This window comes from Clarias gariepinus, chromosome 7 (assembly GCF_024256425.1).
Source record: "Clarias gariepinus isolate MV-2021 ecotype Netherlands chromosome 7, CGAR_prim_01v2, whole genome shotgun sequence".
NCBI lineage: Eukaryota > Metazoa > Chordata > Actinopteri > Siluriformes > Clariidae > Clarias > Clarias gariepinus.
The window spans coordinates 1,014,459-1,036,600 of NC_071106.1; the positions used below are offsets into that span (position 1 = coordinate 1,014,459).

At 38.8% G+C, this 22,142-nt stretch overlaps 1 protein-coding gene across 1 annotated transcript in view; it reads left to right on the forward strand.

Moving 5' to 3' along the window:
• LOC128528109 (uncharacterized) overlaps window positions 1-22,142 on the forward strand; it is a 198,088-nt gene that overhangs the window by 18,766 nt on the left and 157,180 nt on the right. Inside the window, exons 15-26 of the mRNA XM_053500861.1 lie at window positions 7,537-7,707; window positions 8,165-8,338; window positions 8,509-8,682; window positions 8,857-9,033; window positions 9,467-9,652; window positions 9,828-10,001; window positions 10,848-11,006; window positions 11,365-11,535; window positions 18,587-18,760; window positions 19,252-19,425; window positions 20,514-20,687; window positions 20,858-21,028. Coding sequence (XP_053356836.1) covers window positions 7,537-7,707; window positions 8,165-8,338; window positions 8,509-8,682; window positions 8,857-9,033; window positions 9,467-9,652; window positions 9,828-10,001; window positions 10,848-11,006; window positions 11,365-11,535; window positions 18,587-18,760; window positions 19,252-19,425; window positions 20,514-20,687; window positions 20,858-21,028 — 2,079 coding nt within the window. The remainder of the gene's footprint in view (window positions 1-7,536; window positions 7,708-8,164; window positions 8,339-8,508; window positions 8,683-8,856; window positions 9,034-9,466; window positions 9,653-9,827; window positions 10,002-10,847; window positions 11,007-11,364; window positions 11,536-18,586; window positions 18,761-19,251; window positions 19,426-20,513; window positions 20,688-20,857; window positions 21,029-22,142) is intronic.

A 22,142-nucleotide genomic window follows, 5' to 3' on the forward strand; every position in this document is an offset into this window, starting at 1 on the left:
ACTTCTCTGTGTCAGGTAGCTCCTATTTAAGTGATTTCTTGATTGAAACAGGTGTGGCAGTAATCAGGCCTGGGGGTGACTACAGAAATTGAACTCAGGTGTGATAAACCACAGTTAAGTTATTTTTTAACAAGGGGGGCAATCACTTTTTCACACAGGGCCATGTAGGTTTGGATTTTTTTTCTCCCTTAATAATAAAAACCATCATTTAAAAAATGCATTTTGTGTTCAATTATGTTATCTTTGACTAATAGTTAACGGTGTTTGATGATCAGAAACATTTTGTGTGACAAACATGCAAAAGAATATGAAATCAGGAAGGGGGCAAATACTTTTTCACACCACTGTATATACACACACACAGAGTCAGCCAAAAAAAAAATTTTTAAAGAAAAACTGAGTATATAAATGTATAAATATATATATATTTTTTTTCTCAACAATATTTTTATTGATTTTATAACAGGGATATTACAGGGTAGACATGTAATGTTAAAAACCTCCTTATAAATCCCTATAACACCCACCCCACCCCTCCCTAGCTCCAAGCCAGCTTTACAAGTACAAGGAAAGGCTAGACGCCAGGCACAACAAAGGAGAGAAACTAAAAAAAGAAAAAAGAACCTGGAGCTGGAAGTCTTTTAGTTTTGTGTACAACAACAAAAAGAGAAAAGAGAACAAACAAACAAACGATTAAATAAAAAAGGAATCAAACTATAAATGTATATGAAAAAAGCGAAGGAAGGGCCCCCACACCTGTTGGAATTTTAAGTCTGGATAATGGATTGAGTAGTGGATCTTCTCCAGGGACAGACAAGACATAATATCTCTGAGCCACTGGGCGTGAGTGGGTGAAGTGGCATCCTTCCATTTGAATAAAAGAGAACGCCTGGCCAGGAGTGTCGCAAAAGATAACAAACGCTGTTTAGCTGGAGTTAAACGCTTGTCTTCCTCTCCAGTGACACCAAAGAGAGCGATCAGAGGATCTGGTTCAAGGTTACATTTCAATATGTACGACAAGGTTTTAAAAACATCCCTCCAGAATTTTTCCAAATTCGGGCATGTCCAGTACATATGAATAAGAGACGCCTCTCCACTTTTACATTTCTCACAACAAGGATCAATGTCTGGGTAAAAACGGGAAAGTTTAAGTTTGGAGAAATGAGCCCTGTGTACAACCTTAAACTGTAATAAAGAGTGGCGAGCACATAAGGAAGTTGAATTGACAAGTTTAAGAATTGAATTCCAAGTATCATCTGACAGCGAGAGATTTAAATCTTTCTCCCAAGCAGTTTTAATTTTACTTAAAGGGGTGTAACTCAAACCCATCAATCCACCATAAATAGTGGATATTAGGCCTTTACGCAGCGGGGACAAACATAGGAGATTATCTATAATATTTGCAGCAGGAGCTTCAGGGAAGTTCGGTATTAAAGAGCGAATGAAGTGTCTTACTTGCAGGTATCTGAAAAAGTTTGAATTGGGTAGGTTAAACCTTTCAGAAAGCTGCTCAAACGATGCAAACTTATGGTCAACAAACAGATCTTTGCAAAGCTTGATACCCTTGTTGTACCATTCCTGAAACACTGAGTCATGTAAGGAGGGTTGGAAGAGATGGTTAGAGACAATAGGACTGGACCGAGAGAAGCCCAGAAGACCGCAGTGCTTTCTGAACTGAGCCCATACTCTCAAGGTGTGCCTAACAACTGAGTTATTGATTAATTTTATTGAGGGGATGGGGAGTGCAGATCCAAGGAGTGCAGAGACAGAGAGATTTTTGACAGACTTTATCTCCATTTCCACCCAGGCAGGCCGATTAGGTTGGTTATGAAAATATGCCCAAAAGATGACAGATCGAATGTTTGCTGCCCAGTAGTAAAAGCGAAAATTAGGCAGAGCCATGCCACCGTCTCTTTTAGATCTTTGAAGTACGGACTTATTTAATCGTGGATGTTTACCTTTCCAAAGGTAAGAGGATATAATTGAGTCTAAAGCACCAAAGTAAGATTTGGGAATGAAAACAGGTACAGACTGAAAGAGATATAAAAATTTAGGAAGAATACTCATTTTAATGGCATTAATGCGGCCCACCAGGGACATGGACAGTGGTGACCATTTTTCCAAGTCCTTTTTAGTTTGGGTTAACAACCTAGTAAAATTTTCTTTAAAAAGGTGTTTATGTTTCCTTGTGATTGTAATACCGAGATAGGTAAACTGATTTTTCACTATCTTGAATGGAAAATTGTACATACCAGTTGTTACTGCTGTATTATTAAGCAGAAAAAGTTCACTTTTGTGCAAATTCAATTTATACCCTGAAAAGTAGCTAAATTCACTAAGCAATGACAGCACAGGTGGAAGGGAGGAGATTGGATTTGATATAAAAAGTAGAAGATCATCTGCATAAAGGGAAACTTTATGTTCTTCTCCCTGCCTCCAAATCCCAGATATATCCCTACAACTGCGGAATGCAATTGCTAGTGGCTCAATGGCAAGGTTAAAGAGCAATGGGCTAAGAGGACACCCCTGACGAGTTCCCCGCTGAAGGCTGAAAGGTTGGGACTGCTGAGCATTTGTCAGAACTGAGGCAGTAGGGTTTGAATATAATAATTTAACCCAAGTAATAAAACTTGGACCAAAATTAAATTTTTCTAAAGCCCTAAATAAATACTCCCATTCCACACGATCAAAAGCCTTTTCAGCATCTAAAGAAAGGACACACTCAGGGATCCCCTCTGATGGTGTGTACAGGACATCCATAAGACGTCGAATGTTAGAGTAAGAAAAGCGATTTTTGACGAAACCGGTCTGGTCCTCAGATATAATAGAGGGTAAAACAATCTCTAATCTTCGAGCCAAGACTTTAGCAAGGATTTTAACATCCACGTTGAGAAGAGAGATTGGTCTATATGAAGAGCACTCTGTTGGGTCTTTATCTCTCTTTGCTATAAGAGTGATGCGAGCCTCATTAAATGACGCAGGCATCTTACCTTGCTTAAAAGATTCAGAAAGAACCAAAGCTAGTTGTGGTGCAAGGTATGAGGAGAAAGATTTAAAAAACTCTACAGGGAAGCCATCAGGACCCGGGGACTTACCAGATTGCAATGATGAGATAGCGGAACTAATCTCCTCTTGTGATATGGGCTCTTCTAATCTTAATCTAAAATCAGGGGACAGTGTTGGGATATCTAGTTGATTCAAGAAATTCTCAAGTGAATTACAGTCCTTTGGAAACTCAGAAGTATATAATCGAGAATAAAAATTCTTGAATGCATCATTAATTTTAGAATGGTCGGTAGTAATGGTACCATCCTCCATCTGAATTTTTGTAATGTGTTGTTGTGCTCTAAAACCTCTTAACTGATTAGCTAAAAGTTTCCCAGATTTATCACCATGAATGTAAAATTGGCTCCTACTCTTTAATAATTGGCATTCGATTACATGCGTCGAGATGAGTTCAAAATTAGTTTGCAATTCTATGCGTTTTTTATACAGATCAGGGTTTTTAAATAGAGCATACTGCTGATCGATTTCTTTAATTTGGTTGGTCAAATCTTTTCGTTCTTTATATGCCTTCCTTTTCATATTTGCAGTATACGAAATTATCTGTCCCCTGAGGTAGGCTTTTAGAGCATCCCAAACAGTTAAACATGACACTTCAGGTGTTTCATTTGTGTTCAAGTAAAAAACTATCTGGTCTTCCATAAATTTTTTAAAATCATTCTCTATCAATAATGAAGAATTAAAGCGCCAATGTTTATTAATTTGAGGAAGATTGGGGAGCTTTATAGACATAACAACTGGTGCATGATCCGATATCACAATGCTCTGATAAGCGCAGGAGCTAACCATGGGGATCAGTTGATTATCTAAAAAGAAATAATCAATTCTGGAGAAAGTATGGTGAACATGTGAGAAAAAGGAGTATTCTCTCTTTTTTGGATTAAGGAAGCGCCATATGTCAGAGATACCAAAACTGCAAAGATAGGACTGAAGTAGCATGGCGGATTTACTCAGAGGTATAGGATTGGGAGATGACCTGTCAAGTGATGGATCTAAACAGCAGTTAAAATCTCCCCCTAATATGAGAGAGTATGAGCTCAGATCTGGTAGAACAGAGAAGAAATGTTCAAAGAAGGAAACGTCATCGTAATTAGGGGCATATAAATTAGCCAACACTACATTAGTATTAAATAACTTCCCTGAAACAATGATATAACGACCATGTATATCTGCAATAAAATTATGCTGCTCAAAAGAAATGTTTGGATTAATGAGAATTGAGACACCCCTAGCTTTGGCCTGAAAGGTCGAGTGGTAGTGCTGCCCTCCCCAACGCGACATAAGACGAGAATTATCGGAACTGCGAATGTGAGTTTCTTGTAAAAATGCGATGTCAGTGTTAAGTTGTTTAAGGTGTGAGAGCACCTTCCTTCTCTTGACCGGATGGTTTAAACCCTTAACATTCCAGCTCGCAAAGTTTAAAGAACTATTCATTCTCCCTGAGAGGAGATGCACATAGATAAACATAAATAATAATGAAATGCCCAGCGTCAGTCCTAAAACAGAAGTGTAAAACACAGAGCAACCTATCAAAGATACACCGTGTATACTGAACTAACACAATACTGGCTTTGGAGAACCCCCACCCCTGCCCCACACACCCCTCCCCCACACACCCCACTACCCCCAAACAAACAAAGATAGCTGCTAGGAAACAAAGCAGCAAGCTCTTCCATCCTTCCATTTTCCACCTAACCAATCTTCCTGCCGCTAACCACACCATCTTCTGCTCCGACACAGTTTACAAAAACTAAGAATTAAATATATAAATAAAACATTTCCCCACTCCAATACTGAAATCTCTCAATAAGAGAAAAACACAAAACAACCCCCCTCCCCCCACGTCACATTGTAACTCTAAAAAAATAAACAGACATGTAAATTACACGTGACTAGAAATAGAGAAAATAATAATAGAAAACCAACAACAACTACACGTGTTTAACACAATACTCTTACCAGGAAAAAACGTAAAAATGGCTGGATTTAAAGTTAAAAAGGGTACTTTCCTGAGAATTGTAGTATTAAAAAGAAATAAAACTATAGTGCACTAGGTAGTTTTCGGCAGACTGTCTATGTGTTTCTGCGCCTCTTCTACCGAGCGAAGCCACTTCTTCTGTCCGGTAGAGAGAGTGATCCGGAGCCGTGCTGGATACAGGAGAGAAGGCCGGAGTCCACGGTTGTATAACTCAGACATAACGTCTCTATACTCGGCTCGCTGGCTTAAAACTTCGGGAGCGTAGTCTTCCACGATACGAACCTGCTGACCGCGGTATTCCAGCTTCCCTCTCCGCCGAGCCTCCCGAACCAGAAGGTCTTTAACCTGGTACCGGTGCACACGGAGAATGACGGGCCGAGGTCGCTGACCTGAAGCGGGTTTGGATGCAGGTATGCGGTGGGCTCTGTCAATCTCAGGCGGGGATGGGAGCGTTTCACTTCCAAACACCTCGCACAGAAACTTCGAGAAAAACTCGGTAGGGAGTCCACTCTCAGTACCCTCCGGAAGACCCAGGACACGCAGGTTCTGTCTCCTGCTCCGGCCTTCTAGGTCTACGACTTTGGCCGTTAACTTAGTGTTGTTTTCCCGAAGTCCGGAGCAGATGTTCTCTAACTCGGTCACACGCTGGCTCAGGTCATCTGTAGCGAGTTCTAACGAAGGTAAGCGCTGTCCATGGTCCTCTACTTGGGATTGAATTTGGTCCAGTTTACTTTCCAGTAAACTTAACGAAGATTTAAATTCAGCCACTAACGCTTCACGTTGTTTATCTAACAGCGCAGAGATGGCCTCGACTGTTAGAGCGGTCACAGTGTCGTCTTTTTTCCCGGCCTTAACACTCCTTGTAGCCATTTTAAATGTGAAAAGTATGTAACCGTGGGGAAGAGTACAAAGTTATTGTATCCTAAAGATTTAGTTTAGCATTTAGAAACGAATAAGGGAGTGAAGGAATGTAAAATTGTCGGAGCACCTAACTTACACGTCTACTCCATGTGGCTGCTAACCGGAAGTCATAAATGTATAAATATTTTAATACTAAATTCTTTGCTATACGTTACTGTACGGCTGGGACTCTAATTCCCAGAATGCACCTCAGCCAGGTGATGACTTCACTCCTGAGCTGAGTTGGTTGATTACTTCAAGTAAATAGTCATGTCTTGAGTGTGGTTTAGTCCTGTATTTGTTGTCTGTTGTTCTGCTGTTGGATTAGTCTGTTGTTATACTGTTGTTTGGCCAGAGCTTCATGTTTAGTCTATTATTAATATTATGTAAAGTGGACACAGAACAGCACCGGGGGCTCAGTGGGGGGTGTTTCCAAAGGCCCGGGTTCAATTCCCAGCTAGTGCCCAAAAACCCCAGCCACTGGTTACGGACCTGATGATCCGCTGTGGCGACCACGTGTCAGGAGCAGCCGAAAGACCAGCAACAACATTATTAATATTATATATATATATTAATATAATATACATAATACTATTTATCTCTTCCTGTGTTTATACATAGTTTTTTTGGCTGACTCTCGATGAGGGATATTATAATATATTTGTCATGTTCTCTGGGTAAAGAAACGGACGCAAGATGCAGGTATGGGTTGAAACACACTTGAGTCTCTTTTTATTTCTTTTGTTAATCTTTCCCACGTATATTGAACTCTTCATAAACAGTGATAACACAAAAAACAAGAAAACAAACACAAAACGGGGCTTCAGCACAGCGTCCTCAGGCTGGGTCTGCAGGCGGGTACGAACACACAAGAGTTTACAGCAAAACTAACATAAATGTCACGAGGGCTCTACGCTGTGCTTGGCTGGCGTCTTGACCGTGACCTTGACCCTACCGCCTGGTTACAAAGGCCTTACCCCGACCCTGCAGACTCGGCTTAGTCCTGAGGAGGAGACAGGAAGGCACAGTGAGGTTGGAAGAAAACATGCAAAACAAACATAGCAACAACAGTGAAAGGACAAGACACTACGGGTTCGGCTGGCTTAAATAAAGACACACAGGGAAGGGACACAGGTGAACATAATTTGTGCTAAGGGGAAGACATACCAACGTAGACACACTAGGGGGGGACAAAGCCTCGGCTCAATAGTCCGGGGAACCGGATCTCACTCCCACGGACTGTGGTGGCACAGGTGTGACAATATTTCTGTGTTTTTTATTTATCGGATCATCTGGCATAATTTTACTTTATGAATAACCCAAATTAACAATGTAAATAATTTAGTTATAACAAATGTAACTCCTATGGCATAGAATTAGTAATTATATATTTTTCTGTTGCTTAATCTAAGTATATGACTCCCATGTGTAAGGTGACAGAACCTTTGTGTTATTTACAGTAACAGTTATAAATGTTGTCTCCTGCAGCTCCTGTACTGAACTTCCTGTTCATTTCGAACCCCTCAGTGATGTTCTACTCTCACTGTCATGTCTCTGTCTCAGCAGGTAATGAGATTATTATCATTTTCTTTCAGATTAAAAGGCTGTAGTCTCACACAAGAACAATGTACTGAACTGGCTGAAGCTATAAAATCAGACTCCTCATCACATCTGATAGAGCTGGACCTCAGAGGGAACTACAGAGTGTCAAGATGGAATATTTTTAGTTATTTCCTGGGTGATTCAAAGTCTAAATTATTTGTGAGGTGAGTTTTTACTGTATATAATATTAATCATTTATTTAAATTCTACATTATTATTGCTTTCACTTATAAACACATCATTGGCAGACACTATTATCCAGAGCGACTTTTTAAACTCTCAAATGGGGCCTCGCTCAAGGGCCCATCAGTGGTAGTTTGGTGGTGCTGGGCTTTGAACCTGTGACCTTCTGATCAGTGGTCCAGTGTCTTAACCCTGAGTTACCCCTGTGCTTTCATACATTACAACGCTTGCAAAGTTTATATAAATGAGAGATTTGGGGAACATCAACAACAAACACAAAGACCAGACACATGGTTCACATAATTTAACAGTGGGCGGAGCCTGAGGAACAATATATCGATTACTAAGATGATGTCTCTGTTATATCAGTATTAGTGTTAGTAACTGTCTAATCTCAGAGCTCTGATATCAGTGTCATATGGACTGTTTTCTATGAAGGATCTTGGACAATCCTGAAGCAGAAGCGGCCTGTCGTTATCTGACTGAGGTTCTGGGTACAAACCCCTTACTGCAGACAGAACTGGATCTGAGTGGGAAAATATCTGGAGACTCAGGAGTGAAGCAGCTCTCTGTTCTACTGAAGGAACCACACTGTAGAACTGAGACACTCAGGTATGTAGTCTGACTCCCTCACCTGGTGTTACTGTTTGTGTGAACATTAAATCTTTAAAGACATTAGTGTAGTGTACACACACTGTTTAACACAATCAGTACTGCTGTAGAATCTACTGTAGAGTGTGAGAGAACATTCCACTGTACACATCTGTGTTCTCTGTCTGCAGGCTGAGTAAGAGCGGTATTACAGAGAGAGGCTGTACTGATCTGATATCAGCTCTTACTTCAAACCCTTCACACCTGACAGAGCTGGACCTGAGTGAGAACACCCTGGGAAATGCAGGAGTGAAACAGATCTCTACTCTACTGAAGAGTTCATCCTGTAAACTCCAGAAACTTGTGTAAGTCAGTTAATACCAGACCTATAGATTTATTACTGCGTCACACTGATTGAGTGGCATTTTTACTGAACTCTAAACATATCTGTAGCAACAACTGATTAGTTACTGACTTTAAACTTCAGAATAGTTTAAGTACTAATTAGTGTTATAATTTCCTTTTTTTTCTTTATCCAGACTTTCAGACTGCAGTATAACAGGTGAAGGATACACTGCTCTGGTTAAAGCTCTGAAATCAAAGCGCTCCTCACACCTGACAGAGCTGGACCTCAGAGGGAACGACCCTGGAACATCAGGACTGAAGGAGCTCAGGACTTTAATGAACGATTCAAATTGGAAACAGAAGACTTGGAGGTGAGCTTTTCCCCCAGTATGTGTACAATGTCCTGCAGAAGTATCTGACACATTTTATAGTCTTACTGCACCAGGAGAACTGCAAGGATCTACTGAGTTTATTGAATTTAAATCCAACATCACAGTCTTTAGGCGAGTGATGATAAAACACAGTACTAGTGATGAGGACGTCAGTCATCAACTCCAAACTGTAATCCTCTAATGTCTAGTCACATGTGGTCTGGCAAAGGCTCCAGTTTTATCATTTCATAGAGTGTCTCCTTACAGACATTTCCAACAACTATATATTTTTATACATCTTTAATAAAAAGTAAATATTTATGCTTATGTGTAATTTTTTATTTTTTTTTCCACTGTGGACGAAACAGAATGCAAAAAAATAGCGCTGTTATAAATATAGTTAGTGTTATCGCTCTGTTGTTTCTCTCTCCAGGTTGTTGAAAAGTCCTGATGCACAGAGAGCTTGTGATCATCTGACTGGTGTTCTGGGTATAAACCCCATACTGCAGACGGATCTGAATCTGAGCGGGAAAATAGACGGAGACTCAGGAGTAGAGCAACTCTGTGTTTTACTGAAGGATCTACTGAAGGATCCACACTGCAGACCTGAAACACTTCAGTAAGAATATAACATCAATAACAACAGTAACTGCAGTTTTCAGGTTTATCTGGTTTCTGTATCTGGTTTCAGCAGTAATGAGTCGTTTAATGAGAACAGATAAGTTCCTTCTGTGCCTGTAGAGAAGAGATTATATCAAATCTGGAGAGTTAAGTGTGATGAATTGTTCTTTCAGACTCAGTGAGTGTAATCTGACAGAGAGAGGATGTTCAGCTCTGCTCACAGCTCTCAGATCAGAATCCTCCACCCTGAGGGAGCTGAATCTGAGTAAGAACAGGATTCAGGATTCAGGAGTGAAGCTGCTCTCTGCAGAACTGAAGAATAAACACTGGACACTGCAGACTGTCAGGTAACGTCTAATACACACTTCAGTCCTAATGCTTGTGCTCTGTTAGAGACACTTCATAGGCATTAACTAGTAAAAGATGTAGCAGTGACAGAAGCAGATTTAATAAAGTTCCTGAGTCAAAATCTCTTGTAGAATCTCTACATGTACTGAACCTGGACAACACACACAGGCAACCTGAGGACTTAAACAGGAGCAATAAAACAGTGTGTGGCAGTGATGTGTGATGTGAAATCATGTAAGATTATACTAATTATAGAACGACAAAATGACCAACATAACACGTGAGGATTTACAATTATAATTATACAAGTATATGGTGTAAAATTGCCTGTTGTTGGAATAAACGTCTAATTGAATCAGTGCCAAACTTTAGTGACTTACCGCTGTGACTTCACACACACACACTGGGAAGAAACTAAAAGTTAGCCCACCCCAACACAGCATGGGGACACAGGAAGTCCAAATATGGTCATGGCAAGTGGAATCACAAAATACTGTTTAAAGCCAAACCTGCTGCACTCAGAATATGACTGCTGTCGCAATTATTTTAATTTACCTTTTGTTAAATTTATTGTTAATGTTTGAGATTTTATAAAACTGCATAATCTGTTACTTCTAACCAGGTTGTCGTGCATTTCTTTATTCTGAAATTGTATGTTTATGATGCAAGTAAATCTGAGTATTTTAAAATTGTGAGTAATTGTCATTAATTAGTCTTTGACTGTGATTAGATACAGTTCTTAATCGATCGACAGCACTAGTTTTATTCCTTAATATCTCTGATTTATTTTTTTTGGCTGGAATGACATAAAATAAAATAAAAATATTGTACTTTTGTCCATGTAGACTCTCAGACTGCAATATAACAGAGGGAGGATACACTGCTCTGGCTGAAGCTCTGAGACTGAACTCACACCTGATGGAGCTGGATCTCAGAGGGAACGACCCTGGAGACTCAGGAGTGAAGCTGCTCCACGGTCCAAACTGTAAAGTAAAGACACTGAGGTGATTCTTCTACATATATACTGTCAGAAATGTAATAGCTTTATTACTTCTTTTGCATTTGAAAATGTATAATTGTGTTAAATTGTTTAATTAGAATAATTTGATGAATTATTAAATTGGATTTTTGTGCCTAAAAGTTATAAAGAGTAACAGTAAAGCCTCATAATGAACTATTTTATGAAAAACTGAGGATTAGTGATCACTGGATCTGTAACAGATTTGGCTGGAAATAAATAAACATTAAAAACAGAAACAGAGTTAATCACATAATAATCACATTTATTACATAAATAAGCAGATTTATTACTGCCGTTCTACAGTTACTGTATTAACACGTCTGTATCACTTCTCTTTACAGGTTGTTGAACAGTGTCGATGCAGGAGAAGCCCAGAAGTGGCTGACTGATACTCTCAGGATAAACCCCTTACTGCACCGGGAGCTGGACCTGAGCAACAGAAACCTTAAAGACCAAGTGAAGAGGATCTCAGCTCTGCTGCAGGATCCACATTACAGACTGCAGACACTCACGTAAGGACACTGGAGACATTACAATGTCAGAAATCACCCTATAGTTCATCCTACTAACTAAATCTCAACCCTGATTTACATTATTAATACTCACTATTAATTCAAAAACTATTAATTTAGTGACCTCTGGACAAAATAAGAACAAATTATTCAGTCGTTTTACTAAAATGTGGTTTTAAATAACATGCATTAAAACCAGGATACTAAGTATTTCATCCTGAGCCTCTTTAAAGCAGAATGTTTATTTAAATGTTCTTTGACGATAGTAACAGGATCATCATTTTTACCTTATAAAACCTTAACAAGCTGCTGTATGAATGACACCAGGGTGTTTATCAGAGTGACTTCACTACATAAGAATCCAATAAGAATCTCTGTTTAACACCGAGCACACGCCCATGTGATTCACATCATTTTATTTCAATTTAAGACTGAAGTTAATTTACAGCAGTCGCGCAGCATTTCTGACCCGAATACTGAGTAATTACTGTAAGGGATTCGTTTGTTTGTCCATAATAACAGTGTGTACATGACACATTACATCATGCAACATTCAGGTGTTAATTGGAAGAGTTAGGAGCAACGATTAGATGATGACATTTACACTTCACAGGCCTTCACAGAACACCATCATCATCCTCCAGCTGTAATCAGTCGAAACACTCACTGTATAAAAGCAAATGTTAATTGAATTTTTTTATAGTTATAAATTAAATAATTGAAAAAAAAACTACTGCAAAACAGTGGTGGCCGGTCAATAAGGGGCGCTGGGGCACCGCCCCCTTAAAGTTAGGCAGAGAAGAACGCTACTTTAACATGTAATTATTTAACATAGTAATTATTTATTTCAACAATGAAATAAAGTAATTTAGTCACAATATTTCGCTGTATTTCTTAATATAATTTATTTACAATTTACTAAATAATCTAAACTGTATTACGTTCATTTGTGTTCGTGTACGCGGGCCACCGGACAAACGAGTGTTTATGTAGGAACGTAAATTTTTGAAAAGCATGTGATTTAAGGCTGAGCTCTAATTGGATTTTTTCAGTTCATCCTTGGGGCGGAGCTCTGTGGCCCCAAACCCTCCATCTTTTGTTCTTAGTGAATCAATATTGTTTTTAAATATTTGGGATCATGTGATTGGTCCATTCCCAACGAGTCTTATTAACGCTCAGCAGGTTATTAGTTAATGTATTGAATAGTGATTCTCGTGGAAGCAGCTAAATATGAGAGAACATTCTGTAAATTCTTTGCTAAAATACCCCTTCACAAGGCGATCAGAGGAAGAAAGAACAAAAGTTAAAGAGCTTGGACCAGATCGACCTGATCTTCTAATTAAACAGCAGTCACGTGATCACGGCTAAGCTTACACTCGGTGCTTTTCCAGCAGTTCTTATGGTAAGCGGAGCTGCTGACTGAATACGATGTAAGCACTTATTTTATACTCGTAGTAATGATGCGTAATCACCTGATAAATGTCTATTTACATGCCATTATTAAAAGTGAAATTTTATTTGCGCCCCCCCTCCAAACTATTTTTTTTGCACCAGCCACCACTGCTACAAAATTTAACAAACCTGTTTAAATTGACCAGTTAAAAATGGTCCATACACAAAACTATATTTACTAATATAAATAAATGTATTTCATAGCTATAATAATGTCCATTATTTTTTATCTAACAAAAATGATTTTTTTTTCATAATCTTCCTCAAATTGTTCATACAGCGCATGCAAATTAGTTCTCTTCTTTACCTTTCAAATATAAAAAATAAATAAATAAATTAGGTTTTTTTATTGTACGGGGAAGACAAGCAAAATATATTGGTTGTTTTTTAAGCAATCAAATGGTAATTGAAAAAAATATATATAATTGCCAGGTGGTCTCCAATGGGGCAAAGTTGGAAACTTGGTGTTTTTAGAAAGTTTTTAACTTTCAACTTTCACTTTTAAAATAAGTGTGAAATCCGTTTTATCTAATTTTTTATATTTTTTATATACAGTGGTTAATCAATCGGACTGTAGGTCCTACCGTCGCCGCGCTCGGCGGTACCGTTTGGCTTTGTGCGTTTGCTGGCTTTTACCGCTGAGTGGCGCTATATAACTACAGACTGACGCCTCATGCCTTAGTTCATTCTCTGCTGGATTAATGAGACACGGAGTTTTAGAACTGCACGTAGAAGCGGATAAAATCAAGTAAAACATTGTAGTTAAACAAATTTATAATCACAGAACTAAAATGACGATACAAATGTAGAATTTAAATTAAATTAAATCTTATTAGGATCAAATTTAAACAAAATAAATGTTAACACAGTGAGCCTTTAAATTTTATCACGTGTAATTAGAAAAGACGCGTGTAGGGTTTTGTGTCGTCTTATATCTTGTGTTCTTTAAATTTATAGTAGATTTATTAACTAAAATAAATGACCATAAAAATTATAACATTGTCAGGACGTTCTACTGCGTCAGCTGATGTTGGTCATTCAGCCCCGCTTGTGTTTGTGCGTTATTATAAGAATGAAATGCAGTAGGCTGTTATCATCTGTAACGGATTCGACCCATGTTGCACGGGCGGCACCATAAAGCACGGACACGAGGCGAGGTCTTACGGGAAAAGGGTCATTTATTTAGGCAAAATGGGGAAGGAAAGTGTTGAAGGAGGGAGAATGGAAAGAATGGGATAAAGGTTGTGCATGTGCAGTTCCGGGGGCTGTGCCACACTGGCATGCGGGCACACAGCTGATGCTAAGTGTTGGTGCGAGTGGCAGAACTGAGCACGCGGAGGCAGCGCTCCTGCACGCTCCCTCGTGACGGCGCTTCTCCCGCTGTCGATGGCCGGCGCGAGTTCTCGCTGACGCAAAAACCTAACCACACTTTTCCTCTTCGGCTGCGAGGGCGGGCGCGGTGCGGGAGTGAAGATGCCGCGGGAGCTCGCGCAGCTCTTTCTCGCGCTGTCCTCAGCGCGGAGATCAAAGGGCGGAATTCTAGTGTCCTTGTTTAAAGTGCCTGGGCCGCGTCACATCTCCCCACTGACATGCTTCTTTCATATTCTCCATTACATCACGTACTTCCCAGACCTCAGACAAAACTCCGCGCCTTGCTTTTATAATGCGGAGCAAGCCCGAGATCATATTAACGTTAATTATCGCCAGCCGGCACAAATAGGCGGCTCCCGTCCCTTTGCCGCCTATTCAGGGAGCCTACGGAGTGAGGGAGTAGTTATAGTAGATTTGGGCGTACACCCATCACACGCGCACGCCGTGGCAGATCATCATAATTGTCCTAAACTTGTATTTCATAAGGTTTTCCGAGCGGTGGTACAGCGCAACGGGGGTCATTATTTACTATTAAACATTAAACGAATTTACAAAACTTAATGTGTGCGATTAAGCGCTGATTCTACGTAGGAAAGTAAAGAAGAGGATCCTGATGCTCAACATTCCGGAGACCAAACCCCATTTAAATTAAATTAACAAATATTGCATGTAAATAACAATAGCCCACGTTTAAAACAGCATTTTATTTAGATTATAAAAAAATAATCCTGCATCTGTTTTAGGTGTTCCAGCTGCCACTGTTCTAGAATTTAAATTAAATCAAATCTTATTAGGATCAAATTTAAGCACAATAAATGTTAACACAGTGAGCCTTTTGATTTTATCACTTGTAATTAGAAAAAAAACGTGTATGGATTTGTGTCATCTTATTTCTTGTGTTCTTAAAATTTATAGTAGATTTATTAACTGAAATAAATTACCATAAAATTAAAACAGTGTTAGGACGTTCTACTGCGTCAGCAGATGTCGGTCTTTCAGCCCCGCTTGTGTTTTTGCGTTATTATAAGAATGGAATGCAGTAGACTGTTATGATTTGTAACGGGTTCGACCCATGTTACTCAAACAACTCAGTTCAGGTGTAAGTAAATGGATAGAAAGTAAATGTCTGTGCTGTTTGGGGGAGGGACGTGCTAATGATTTGGTCGGCTCTGTGTGTGTGTGTGTGTGAGAGAGAGGGGGGTGTCGCGGTGGTTGATTATTCAGTGAAACAAAGGCTCAGCTGAAAAATGTTAGGCACATCAGTCACTTAACCCCCAATAAAAGGTATTTGAGTGTTATGATAGTTGTAATATAACAGATGCGCACTGAATACTAAACCAGGCACGGAGATTAATGAACCAAGATAGCCCCCATACCCGTTTAAAAAATAAATAAATAAATAAATAAATAAATACCAAAGAATATTATTGTGTATAGACTGATTAAAAACAATGCAATTTATGCTATCATAAGGAAAATAACAAGTTCTTCCATTCCAATGATTAAAAAAGGTAACAATGTCAACTTTAGAATCTAGAATCCAGGAGATTAAAATTACACAAATTGAAATCACTGAAAGTCTCCAGAAGAGCCTCAGATTCAAGTGGTTTTTAAAGTGTGGAGAGGTCCATTACAGTTTCTCTGAATGTATAGGTGAGAACAGCCGATTCACACCTGGGGAGGGTGAATCATTTGTATTTGAATGTTGTCTGGCATTGTAAAGCACTATAGTGACACTAAAAGAACAACCCAGGATTAATAGGAATTCTTATACTGCATAAACATTATTTAGCACAAAAAAATTCCTCGCACTCTGGAAAACTATGCGTGCGGTTGAGCGCTGGTTAGACTATAGGTAATTTAATCGGAGGGTTTTTATTTAGACTATTAAAAAAATAACCTGCGTCTATTTTTAGGCGTGCCAGCTGCCACTTTTTAGTTAGAAGTTGTCAATACAAAGCTTATAACGCCCACATGACATGACGGAATAAGGCACGGCTGGTGATGATTGGGGTTTGTTGGGTTACAGTGGATTTTACTACGCGGTGTGAGTGCAATGGCCATCCGTCTGCTCGCGCTGACTCTGCTCTCCGCGGATGGCCCCCTCCCACCTCTCGCTCCTTTGAAGTCACCGGGGCGCGTTCCATTTGCCCTGCTTGCATGCCGCACTTCCGCGTTGTTGCACGCGCGCTGCATACACAGCGCGTAGTAAAATCCACTGTAGCCCAACAAACCCCGAGTATTTTATAGCGCAGGGTGCAAGCCCGGGCAACGATAGCAACGATAGCTCACCAGTCATGTGTAATTCTGCGGTCCCGCTGCTTCGCATGTCTGAAGGGGAGGCCGCCTAACTAGTGAGCGAGGAGCGATATTGATTTGGGCGCACGCCGTGACAGGCTGAAAAAGCTGCTGTCAGATTAATGTGCAAAAACTATATAATAAAACTATATAAGACTACATGGCGTTATAAGACTCAACTTTTATTTAAGCGCACTCACAATAACGAAAAAACGTTGTGATTTTGTAAGTGTTGTGATTTTGTAAGTGTTGTAAGCTGTGCTGCTCTGTTTTGTTTTTGGTGAACTTGAGCGCGTCAGAAAATGAACGCAAACGTTTTTTTTTAAGTCTGCTTGCTGTTTTCCCGACGCGTTCATAATCATTAGTCTACTTCTGCCGGTGCGCTCTGGAAAACTTAATGCATGCGGCTGAGCGCTGATTAAAACTATGGAGTAAATTAAAGAGGAGAATCACGATTCTGAAGTCCTGAGCCCAAACCTCATTTAAATTAAATTAACAAATACTATAGGTAAAAAAAAACAAAACAATAGCCCACGTTTAGAAACCGTTTATAAATTATTTCCGACATGAGTTGGCCCGGTGTTATGCGCAGAGCGCCGGGAGATTTCCTGAAGCTCAGAAATCACTGGGCATTTTTTCTAAATAGCCGCTATCTTTAACAACTGATGGAGGTTTTGAGCTGTATACACACGCATTCCTGCCTAAACAACTCTTAAAACTACACCTGTGACACAATAACAGTAATATTTCAAACATTCTGCAGGCTGATATTTGGAGAAAGGAAAGAATAATGAATAAACCAGTTGTTGGGTCAAAATAACCCAACCAGGTGTTCATTTGTAAACTACATCTCATATGAGCCAACATGAGCAACCCAACAATGTGTTTAAAGTACCTGAAATAATCCAGAACTTAAATAACAATAAACAGATACAGAGATACGCTGTATAACGGTCACTGTTGTATTTACGGCAACGAGCGAAAATGTCACTTTGCGCCACCTGGCAGCCATTTTACGAATGACTTTGAAATGCAACTGATTTATTTTGGCCGCTGACGTTTTCACGCGGCGGTGAGCGCGACGGTAATAACCATTCCAATTGATCAACTACTGTATATTAGGGATGTAACGGTATCAAAACTTCAAAAACAAAACTAATGAAGAGACTCGAAAAAAGTGCCAGAAGTGTTTATTAAACAGTATACATGAACACTGAACATATCAAAGGCATACAAATTAGCCATCTATCTGTAAACTTTAAAACAGGAACTTAAATTTTTCAATTTTAATAACAAAAAATTATTAAACCATGTAAAAAAATTAAGTTTCAATGGAGTATTCTTGAAAACTCAGAAAAAATAAAAATAGCAGCCTACTTATTGCAGCTGGCCCATGTGCTAAGTGAGTATTTGAGAACACTCACCTCATTCACTCACTTATTCAGACAAAGACAGGATTTTTTTTCCCCCTTTATCGTTTCTTTTCAGAGAGAAACCGAAATGACTCAATAAAACGACAGGTCTTCTGAGAAAAGTTTGCTCAGGCGAATGGAGCGAACGGGAGGTAGCGGGAACTACAATTCCCATCAGCCCAGGGTGGCCATCATCCTTTGCGGTCTGTAATCCAGTAATGCGGAAATGATGGGAATTGTAGTTCCCGCTCCCTCCCGTTCGCTCCATTCGCCTGAGCAAACTTTTCTCAGAAGACCTGTCGTTTTATCGAGTCATGTGACCACGGTAGTATTGAAAAAATTTGCTATTGCGGTACGACGGTATTTACAATACCGTTACATCCCTATAAACTATTTTTGCCTTTCAAAAAAATTAACTTTTTGTAAAATAAAGGAACGTTAAAAATAAAAAAGTCTCTCTCTGTCTCCCTCTCTCTCTGTCTCTCTCTCTCTCTCTCTCTCTCTCTCTCCCTCTGCAGGTTGTGTAAGTGCAGTCTAACTGAGGGTGATTGTGCTGCTGTTGTATCAGCTCTGTGTTTAAACCCCTCACACCTGAAGGATCTGGACCTGAGTGAGAATAACATTGGAGACACAGGAGTGAAGCGTCTCTCTGATCTACTGCAGAACACAAACTGCACTCTGGAGAAACTCAAGTACATTATTTTCAGTGTTAGATTAAAGAATGAATATAATAGATAGAACAGAATTCTTGAATTATACCAAAGTGTGATTGGATTAAAAATGTTGTGGGAAAAAAAAGGCCCTTAATAGATTTTAAATATATGAATGATTAACAAAACATATCCAATACAGTGTTACTTTACTAGGAGTGACTCAAAGAATTTATGAAACTTTAAAACTATTTATATATTTATTATAATCATTATCGAGGACGACATGATATAAATAGGACACAATAATTTACATTTCAACTTAATTTAGAATCCCTTAGTATCATATAGGCTTGTAATCTGTCACTCTATATATATATAAATACACTGCATATATAGAATGAAACCTGAGATAGTTACATATACGCACTGAATGACACATAGATAGTATGCGCCATCTCTTCCGGGTGTTCTACTCTCACTGTCATGTCTCTGTCTCAGCAGGTAATGAGATTATTATCATTTTCTTTCAGACTAAAAGGCTGTAGTCTCACACAAGGACAATGTACTGAACTGTCTGAAGCTATAAAATCAGACTCCTCATCACATCTGATAGAGCTGGACCTCAGAGGGAACTACAGAGTGTCAAGATGGAATATGTTTAGTTATTTCCTAAAGGGGAATTCAAAGTCTAAATTATTTGTGAGGTGAGTTTTTACTGTAAAAAATGTAATTAATGATTGATTGGTTGATTGATTAATTAGTTAGTAATGTGTGTGTAGTTAGGACTAATCTGTTTGATTGATCCTACATTGGAAATATTTTGTAATAAAAATATAGTTTTCTTTTTAATGTTGCACACTACCATTTTAACACAAAGTAGAGACGGACCAGTCCCACACTGAGTGGTAGTTATGGAATCAATTATTTCAGCATTTTTAACCAGATTTTTCTTTTACCTTCACATGGACAAAACTTTTACATTTTCTAAAATATACTCAGCAAAAAAAGAAACGTCCCTTTTTCAGGACTGTGTATTTCAACAATAACGTTGTAAAAATCCAAATAACTTTACAGATCTTCATTGTAAAGGGTTTAAACAATGTTTTCCATGCATGTTCAATTAACCATAATCAATTAATTAACATGCACCTGTGGAATGGTCGTTAAGACCTTAACAGCTTACAGAAAGTAGGCATTTAAGGTCACAGTTCTAAAAACGCAGGACACTAAAGAGACTTGTCTACCGACTGTGAAAAACACCCAAAGAAAGATGCCCAGGGTCCCTGCTCATCTGCGTGAACGTGCATTAGGCATGCTGCAGGGAGGCATGAGGACCGCTGATGTGGCTAGGGCGATAAATCGCCATGTCCGCACCGTGAGACGCCTAAGACGGCGCTACAGGGAGACAGGAAGGACGGCTGATCATCCTCGCGGTGGAAGACCACGTGTAACAACACCTTTATCTAATAATGACTGTACTTCAGTTTTTTTTCTGCTTCCAGGTTTCTTTAGACAGACAGACTGCACTCACAGGTTAGACAACAGACAAGCTGAGACAGTAGCCTAAAAAAGTAATTTTAACATTATTAATCCTTTACATATCTGAAGCAACTCAGGAAAATCAACAAAAAGCCCAAAGGCCAGACACATGGTTCTCATAATTTAACAGTGGGGGCAGTCTGTAGATAAAACCATCAATTAAGAGGATATTGTATTAGTTAAGTGTTAGTGTTAGTATCTGTCTAATCTCAGAGCTCTGATATCAGTGTCATATGGATTGTTTTCTATGAAGGATCTTGGACAATCCTGAAGCAGAAGCGGCCTGTCGTTATCTGACTGAGGTTCTGGGTACAAACCCCTTACTGCAGACAGAACTGGATCTGAGTGGGAAAATATCTGGAGACTCAGGAGTGAAGCAGCTCTCTGTTCTACTGAAGGAACCACACTGTAGAACTGAGACACTCAGGTATGTAGTCTGACTCCCTCACCTGGTGTTACTGTTTGTGTGAACATTAAATCTTTAAAGACATTAGTGTAGTGTACACACACTGTTTAACACAATCAGTACTGCTGTAGAATCTACTGTAGAGTGTGAGAGAACATTCCACTGTACACATCTGTGTTCTCTGTCTGCAGGCTGAGTAAGAGCGGTATTACAGAGAGAGGCTGTACTGATCTGATATCAGCTCTTACTTCAAACCCTTCACACCTGACAGAGCTGGACCTGAGTGAGAACACCCTGGGAAATGCAGGAGTGGAGAAGATCTCTACTTTAATAAAGAAAACTTGCAAACTCCAGAAGCTGGTGTAAGTCAGTTAATAGTATATATTACTAGATCATGCTTTTACTTCTCACTAAGTATAAGTGCAGTAAAGTGTAGGAACATATTGGTTAGTTAATTATTCATTGGGTTGGTTCCAATTGTTAATCAGCTATAAACAGTGTAACAAAGAAAAATACCTTTTATAACAAAACCAACACTATATTGTATTTGGAAAATATGAAGGTATTACAGATATCGCTGTGTGCTTATTTATCATGACCCAAATAATCAGAAGATTTATATTTGATCACACCAAACAGAAATGGATTAAATAGAAATAATAATTAAACAGAAATAAATAATAAAAAAAAAGAAAAAAAAAAAGAGAAAAAATGTCTTTAATTTTAATTAGAGCAATCAACTTATGGATTCATTGGTTAAGTTGTAATTTGTACAATTTGATTAACTAATCTCCCTGACCAACTATGTAACCAGAAGTTGATTGTGGCGTAATAATGTTCTGCTTCATCCACTACGCATTTTTGCACCATCCATAAATTATAATGTTGTCATGCACAACTGTATATTCCATCCTTATTTATTCCATACATACTGTACTATATCATATATGTACATATGTATATGTTCATCTTATTAATATGCCATTGCCCTATCATTGCTTGCAGAGATGTATATAACACACAAACACTATATATAAGACCTACTGCAGCTTCTATACACAACACTCACACGACTGTACATAAAGTATGACCTCCATAACCTTATTTTACCACATTTGTTATTTATTGTAAATAGGCCACTTATGCCCTTCTGGTTAGACGCTAACTGCATTTCATTGGCTTTGTACTGTACATGTACAATTACAATAAAGCCGCGTCTAGTCTAGTCTAGTCTAATAAAGTCTAATTTAATCTAATCTAATCCAAATCCCCGAATAACATGTGTTTAGTTAAATAGTTTAGTGAGTATTTACTTCAATTGAAAATAGTAACCTTTGCACTTTAGAAGTAGAACTGCATGCAAATGCCAAATAAATTCAAAGTGAGTTAAAGCTGTCAGGTGGATGTAATTTACAAAACAAAGTTTATGTACTTTATTAGTTACAATGCTTTTCTAGAAATTAAGGAATTAAAATT